This window comes from Austrofundulus limnaeus, unplaced genomic scaffold (genome assembly GCF_001266775.1).
Source record: "Austrofundulus limnaeus strain Quisiro unplaced genomic scaffold, Austrofundulus_limnaeus-1.0 Scaffold241, whole genome shotgun sequence".
Classification (NCBI taxonomy): domain Eukaryota; kingdom Metazoa; phylum Chordata; class Actinopteri; order Cyprinodontiformes; family Rivulidae; genus Austrofundulus; species Austrofundulus limnaeus.
In genome coordinates this window covers 472,241-479,983 of record NW_013952643.1, presented here as the reverse complement: position 1 = coordinate 479,983, position 7,743 = coordinate 472,241, and the positions used below count along the sequence as shown (strand labels likewise).

General features: G+C 38.4%; 1 protein-coding gene across 6 annotated transcripts in view; it reads right to left on the bottom strand.

The window, feature by feature from the left end:
- The window catches only part of sbf1 (SET binding factor 1), a 108,630-nt gene that overhangs the window by 56,808 nt on the left and 44,079 nt on the right, over positions 1-7,743 (bottom strand). For 3 of the 6 annotated variants that reach the window (XM_014020112.1, XM_014020113.1, XM_014020116.1), the window contains exons 2-6: positions 6,837-6,922; positions 5,382-5,519; positions 4,737-4,865; positions 4,084-4,194; positions 2,105-2,182 (exon numbers count right to left, since the gene is read on the bottom strand). In XM_014020112.1, the coding sequence (XP_013875566.1) occupies positions 2,105-2,182; positions 4,084-4,194; positions 4,737-4,865; positions 5,382-5,519; positions 6,837-6,922 (542 nt within the window). The remainder of the gene's footprint in view (positions 1-2,104; positions 2,183-4,083; positions 4,195-4,736; positions 4,866-5,381; positions 5,520-6,836; positions 6,923-7,743) is intronic. The other 3 variants (XM_014020114.1, XM_014020115.1, XM_014020119.1) reach the window with 1 other exon arrangement.

The following is a 7,743-nucleotide window of genomic DNA, read 5'->3' as shown; positions in this document are numbered from 1 at the left end:
CATCAAAATTAAACGAAATAAACATTTGAAATATGAGTTTGTATGTAATGTATGAATTTAATATTCAAGTTTCACTTTTTAAATGGAATTACTGAAATAAATCTACTTTTTCATGATATTCTAATTTTATGACCAGCACCTGTATATCGCTACTACAAAAAAAACTGCATAAAACTGCAAGAAATGGTTGGCCAAATGTTTGCCCTTTATGTGTTTTGTCAGTAGTCTGATAAACAAAATGGACCTGAGATACCACAACAAAGCATAACTGTCCAAGTGGTGTCAGGAGAGTCAAATAATTGCGAATTTATTTACTGTTGGGAACCCTGCAGAAGGGGAGCAGCCCAAAGAAAAACAACCAATCTGTGCATATATTTTTACCATCCATCCATCCATTAGCTATACCCGCTTATACCTTTAAGGGTCACTAGTGCCCATATCCAGCAGTCACTGTGCGAGGGGCGGGGTACACCCTGGATAGGTCACAAGTCCATCACAGGGCCTACATTTGTACCAGGACATGAAAACAGTCAGACTTCTTCATCTCAGTGACATCACTCTTGTTGGCCTGTGTTCAGTCACTTCAGCTGTTTCCGTCCGTAAACAAAAGCCTGTGAGATCCCTTCAGGGTCCACGTAATTTTTGATAATTTCTTTTGCATTGTAAGGCCTGGCCCCAGTTGGCCTGGTCTTATTCTGCCCTGACCCTGGTTGTGAGTGCCACCTCAATGTGGGCGGTGATTATCGTATCAAAAATGCGCAAATCTCATGTCTTTTTATGTGCAACACACCAATGAACGACATCAAGCTAGAAGGAAAAGTACTGAAAACTGTACTGGACCATCCAGCAGCATGGCACTTAAGGAAGAGATGGCAAGACAACAGAGGGTGAGCTAATGTAGCTTGTTCATGTTTGGTAGCTTGCTACTGTTGTGTAGTTGAACTTGTGTGAAAAAACATGTTATAGTTGTTGCAAATGATTAAAGTAAAATTATTTAATCTGTATGACATGACTACCAATGAACCAATTAATGGGTAACATTAGCTGACATCAAATCGGGCCAAGCAGCCCAGTCCGAACAGAAACACAGGTCTCAGGGTTTCCAGAAATCAAGCTGGAGTTGGGCCATAACAGCTAATGCAAATTAGCAGAACTGTGGCCTTACAATGCAAAAAATGCCTTTAGTTTCGTATGTTTTTCCCTAGTCTTCTTGACATTGTATTGAGTAACTTAAACTAAGTTATGATTGGATAGCTGCAGTCAGCCTTGCTCTCAAACACATACACATTTGCACAAAGAAAACATACGATTCATGTTGAGCTTCTTGGGTATGTAACAACATTAGACTAATAAGAAAGATCTATTTAAGGTGATGTTGGACTTTAGCAGAGGAAGAAGCAGTGATAATGCCAGATTGAGTGAGGGTGACAGAATTTCTGTGTAATGAATAGTCTACACTTTGTGACCTTCCCTCCTGTTGAGTCACGAAAAGGAACAGTTCGCTCTTGGCAGGAGAGAAACGGTATGAAACTCTTTTATACAGACCTTTGAGGATGGAGTTTGGACTGTAAAGTGATGAGTGATGCTGTTTTCAGACGTGTTTAGGTGTTTGAGGACAGCATGCCATGATTTTTCTGTTTGTGCCAGTATATGAACTAATACTGATTAGATTTGAGTCTCTCATTCAGCCACTGCGCTGCCCAGCAAGAAGCCATCTGCCGTCCCATATGTTCACCAAGCAACTGAACCATGACCTGCATAGAACCCGCCTCCAATCTTTGCCTGTGTGTGTTTATTGTTTGTTTACAGGATTATACAGAGAGAAGTTGTTCTTAAGGACCTATCAACAAAAGGAGTGTCAAAATAATGAAAAACCACAAGAAATAAAATGTTCGACATGAATAAAATGATCTGTGGAAACTATCACACTAAACGCACAAAAAGCAAGTCATAAATTGCTAAAAGCCCAACAATCACGCACGAACTGAAACAAGTGGGAAAAATAAATGCATTTTTGAGAGAAAGAACAGAAACTTGTCAGTCTGACTGACAGAATAAGATGATCTGGTTGTTGATGGGTGAAGCTGACAAAGAGGAAAGTTACCTGGAGACAGGCCAGCACCCAGTCACAGGGCAAGACATGAGGAACTTTGCCTAATCTACAAACTGGAGGCTCGTCTGTCTGGAACACAAAGGAGCCAGTGTACAGTAGGTGCACAACATCATGTACAACACCTGGAACTACAGCTGGAGGTCTCAGGTCACTCAGACAAGAAAGAACGCTTCCTAGTGCATTCACACCAGAGGAGGCAGTAAGCAGAAATCTTGAACTTGTGGAATTAAAATAATAAAAAATAAATAAATAAAAGTTCAGTGACACAAAACACGGAAACGCGTAGCTTCATAACACACAACACCCATGGGGAAAAAAATCGATCTTGTGACTTATGAATCGATCTTCCCAAATTTGAACGAGAATCGATCCATATCGATTAAATCTATTTTTTTAACCCGGCCCTATTAAAAGCTACAAATAGAAAGAATATCAAGGGGGTGAATACTTTTGGAAGCCTATTTATTTCAGTAATGATTGCAAAACATTTATGTTGTTTATGTGATTATTTATTAGAAAGTTGATGGTTTTTCATAACCAACACTGGATAAAAATGTTTCACACTAAAAACATTTTTAAAGGAGGGTTATTATTCAAAACTGACTTTTTTGAGCTTTATATCATGTTATAATGTCCCTCATTAAAAACATACCCAGAGTGTTGTTTTGACTCATTCATGCATGTTGGAGAAATCCTTAAATTTCCTGTGGTAGCCTTGTGGAGATGCCTAAACACTTGCTGGTACAAAGCTCAGCCCATTCACCCAAACTGGAGCTCAGTCCCCAGCCAGGCTCCCGCCCCATAAAGCACCCCTCCCCGTGAAGCTCTAACAGACTAACAAAACGTATCTTGAAAAAAATGGCGGCTGTTGATTTCACCGTAAAACATAGCTTCATAATGATCTTCAGTTACAGTTTCCTCACAAAAGTATCTTAACATTGATGTATGAGAGGATTACTGGGAGATGTTTTACCAAGCTGAAGAGTCTTGTCTCTCTCAAGTTCTTCAAAAATATTCTTTCGGGGTCCAGCATAGGATCATTAGCTTCAACTGTATCCCAAGTTGACATTTTCCAAAACTGGTATATAAAGTTGCTTCTTTTTTTTTTTTAACAAAATACAACACAAAAAGTTGTAAATGGCACGAAGCATTGTTGTGAAGATGTGCTGAAGTGGGAGTGTCAGAAACCGTAGGAGGTTCTTAAAGAGACAGAGGCCAATTTAAAGGCTATGATGCAAAGTCTTACCTATTTTTGATATAGCGTTTTCATAACAACTGAAGGTAACAGGCACTTGATTGTGGTACAGAATTGAAATATGTGCCTGAAAAATACATAATACCTCCCTTTAACTTTTGACATGCTGTAAAAATAAAAGTCAACTCGTGCACAATTTGATCTTGTATCAGCTGCGAACACTGCACACATCTCGTCATCTCCAACACATTCCCAGTCATGTCAGAACAAACCCACACAGAGAAGATGTCGGAGAATGATTATGCCATTGTTTTAACTAACAACACAACTATAGTGCTAAAGTGTCCAAACAACTTGTGATTCTGTTACACAGGAAGAAAAAAAAATGTATAAGAATTCAGACTGAATGGGTTTGTAGAAAGTAACTCCTTCAACCTTTACTTGGTTACAAACATCATTTCATTCCTGTAACCTAATCTGATCAAAATCGTTCAGGGTTTTTCAGTTACATCCAGCTGACACAAACGGCTGGCTGTTCATGCTGAACAAACGTGAAGAACTTGTCACAACTGGCAGGCTGGAACAGGTTGGTTTAAAAGCTGCACTGCTGAGTAAGGCAGGAGGTGACATAAGCAGCAGAACGTAACACTGAGGAATGCATGAGATCAAACTACTGGAAGGGAATGTAAACATAAACACAATTTCCAGGAGTAGCTGTGGTTTTGATTAAAGATGAACTGAAATCTGTAGTGGTGGTGCAATAAGGTGATTGTACCTGAGAGCCTCCAGCGATGGGGATGATACAGGTCAGTAGGTTTCCAATCACAGTTTCCAAGGTGGTGGACAGGCCATCGACATGAATTGTGTAGATCAGACCCAAACAGTTCTATACAAACAGGTCAGAAACACAGAGGGTGAAGGTCAACACAGCTGCTGGAAACATTTATACTCTGTGCTTTTACATACATTACATATTTTAAACAAACATATGSAAACGCTTACATTAAGGCCAATATAATATTCTGACATCATGATCGCACCAAGCAAAAATACAATTTCACACTAACAAAACTAATATTTTAAAATGACAGAATTTATTTGTTGCATCTATTATTAATGTTGCTACCTAAATGTTATCACATATTGCCTGATAATGATTAAAATATGGTTCTATTAATAGAATAATACCAAGTAAAATATTTATGCTTAATTTAATTCTGATGCACAGAAATAAATAAGAGAACACGTCGTGTCAGGACACAGATTTGTAACCAGAAACATTATTTATAACATTTTTTTATTTATTTAGGATCATATTTTAATCCCAATAAATAGATAAATTTAAAACGATGCACAGAATATTTGACTCATTAAGAGCACAGGACAGCAACCATATGTTAACATGAGAAAAAAAAGAGCGGGTCTCACCCTAAATGCCTCAGTGTAGTCCAGTCGAGACACCAGAACCAGGCTCTTGGGGGCAAAGACTTTAGCTGGTTGGATGACAGCCGGATCTTCATCTGCCTCATCTGCCTCCCCGGCCTCATTCTTCTTCAGCTGAACACAGAAAACAAAAACAGCTGCAACTGTAAGCAATCTGAAATAAATATGTCAAATTAAATAGGAAAATAAACCTAAATAAACAACAAACTACACCTGTAAACACATTAAAAGCTTGTCTGTGACACCATCTGCTTTTCAGTGTTAAACCCTCAACAGTTTAATTAAAGACCCAGAGAGAGGAATGCAATAACGTCTGCCTCCTTTCATAAACTTCTGTAAGCTTTGTAATAAGGTGGGCAATCATTATATTCATTTAAAATGGTCTCCAAACAATATTATCGTTTATCACAGTAATTTCAGCAAAATTTGTTATTGTGACAAGCCTAATATGGCGGCCATCTTAATTAGGGTTGACAGCAGAAGTCCGTCCCCAACAAACATTATTGCTCCACCTTCGGCAGCAATCAATAAAAACGAATGATGGGTTTTTGCAGTTTTGGTAGGTGATYGGTTGTAGTTTTATGTAAGCCAGAATGGGATGTTAGGTAGAGCAGCTGACGTCCATCTCACCTGTGGGTTGTCCAAACTCTCCCAGAAAGTAAAGCAGGCACAGTAGTGACGCTCCGAGTTGATGTCAGTCAGAACTGCAACAAAGAAGGAGGCTGGCTGCCGCTCAGGAACCAGCTGCCAACCGCTGGGCTGACAGAACTGGAAGTGGAGGTGTGTCAGAGTTCGAGGCGAGGCGGGAACGTGGTTTGGAAATCGATGTTTAAAGAAAGAAAGGAGAAAAAAAGATGAGTGAAAATACAGAGTGCACATTTTAAAACCAAGTGTGTAACAGGACAGGTATTAATGTTGTGTTGGACTGTGTGGTAAAGACAAATTTATCAGCCATAGATAATCAGCACTGCTAGGGCAGGCAAACATGGAGGAAGATACAATCTAAACACTCTACACCGAACAAAGCATGGTTGTTTCCGAAAAACAAGGAGAAGCTTGAAAACCTGCATTTTTGATTCAAATCTGCTGTGATTGTAGATAGCTGCARGAGACGTGAGGTCAAAGTATGGCATGCAGTTATGTCACGTAATCAACACTTTCTAAACTAGTGTCAATTTGAATACRGCCTTATTCTACTGGCAACCATCTAGCCAAGAAGTTTGACGGTTTCACATTTTAATTTTATAAAGTCACATGTAAGGCCCTTCTTCAACAAACTCGAAGTAGCCCACGGACCACCAGTTAATAATTACAGTTGGAGAGTGTTTTTTCTGCTTTAGACACATTTTATTAGCAGAAATGTCTCTTTTGGTTGTAAAGGTTGCAGACCCCTGGTCTGTGGGTTCTGTTTTTGTTGTTTCTTGTTGCTCCTTTGATACTGACATACTTTTTAAAACACTTTAACACCTAGGGTCAAAAAGGCTCAAAATCTCTGCCTGGTATTTTTGGCTTTTTTCACATGTTAAAAGGCCAATAATTGATCTGTGAGTAAATAATTTTGCACCTTTTTCAATAACAACTAAAATTTTGTTTGTAAAAACAAAGCCCATCGCATAAGGTGTTGGTTGGGATTTTGCAAAGACTTYAGGGGGTAAGGGGGTTAAGGTTTCACTTTATACTTTTTAAACTCCTAGAGAATCAGATACAAACAGCTAAATGTAGCCATTAATATCTGACTTGGTATTTGTAATTTAGTCATTTTAGATGTTGAACAAGAGAAAATCTAAACATTATTATATTTCCCAGCCATACAAGTGCATAATTTGAATTTGACAGATGTTTTCTGAAACAACCAGAGAGTGGTAACCAGAATACTGCATTGAACACAGTAAATTTCATTAAAAACAACTGAAACCTGCATCAAAAAAGGTCAGTTACACTAATAAAAATAATACACATTTACTGTAGATCTGCTCTTTATTAGATCTTTGTAGTTTATTCACTGTGTTCACCTGTAAAACCTGTAACCCTGACAGCCACCAGTTTCTTCTTCAGACCACTGAGGTACTCAGGAACAGGACTTACCAGTTCTACGCCTTGTGGGAACGGGCTGTCCTCCCAGTCTTTCTCAGGAAACCGTTGAAGAATGCGACCTTGACCCTCACCCTCCACTGCAGGGGGACAGAAAGGGGGACAGAGCAGAGGTCAGACTGTGTTATCTGAACTGTTTGCTGTCTTGTTTGTTGCTACAAATAAACTACTTTCAAACCAACAGTTTATAAACCAGCTGAGCTCTTCACTTCTTGTATATTGACATATAATTAAGTGCTTAAACAAATAATCCTGCGAAAAGAACATGAATGTTCTGTTGCATTATTGAAGCCCAGCTTTTATAATACCACGCATCCTCTATTAGCTAAACTCTGAATGAATGTTAGAAGTGATAACTGATTTCATATCCAAAACACTGCTGCTGCCTCAAACTTTTTAAAACGGTTTAGTGGAAACCCCACAGACAGCACTTACATTTCACCACAAAATGTGCAATAATTCACAAAACCCTTTAACTCGCATAGCTCAACATCCCAGCCAAGTAATGACTGCATTCAGGATGACATTTGTTGTTTATTTCTAAACATGTTTCTTGGGTTGAGTTTGCAGAAAAATCATCAACTCTGGGATTCACATCACAAATGAAATCAAACTGCACGCACTGAGATTACACATTTGAACTAAATGAACATGTTTTCTAAGGTTTGAAGTTTTGAATAAAAGGAAATAAAAAAGGGAACATTAAACTTTTTATGGTTGATACTTTAAATAGTTATGAGTCAAACAGGCATTCCAAGCTCTCAATGTCATTTTAAAAATATCCATAAATTTGTTCAAAACCAAGGTTTTTATTCAAAGTTAGAGAGGTGTGTTCAAGGTAATATTGTAATAATTATTGTGCTGATTACAGGTAATACAATCAAACTACATCCACATACAG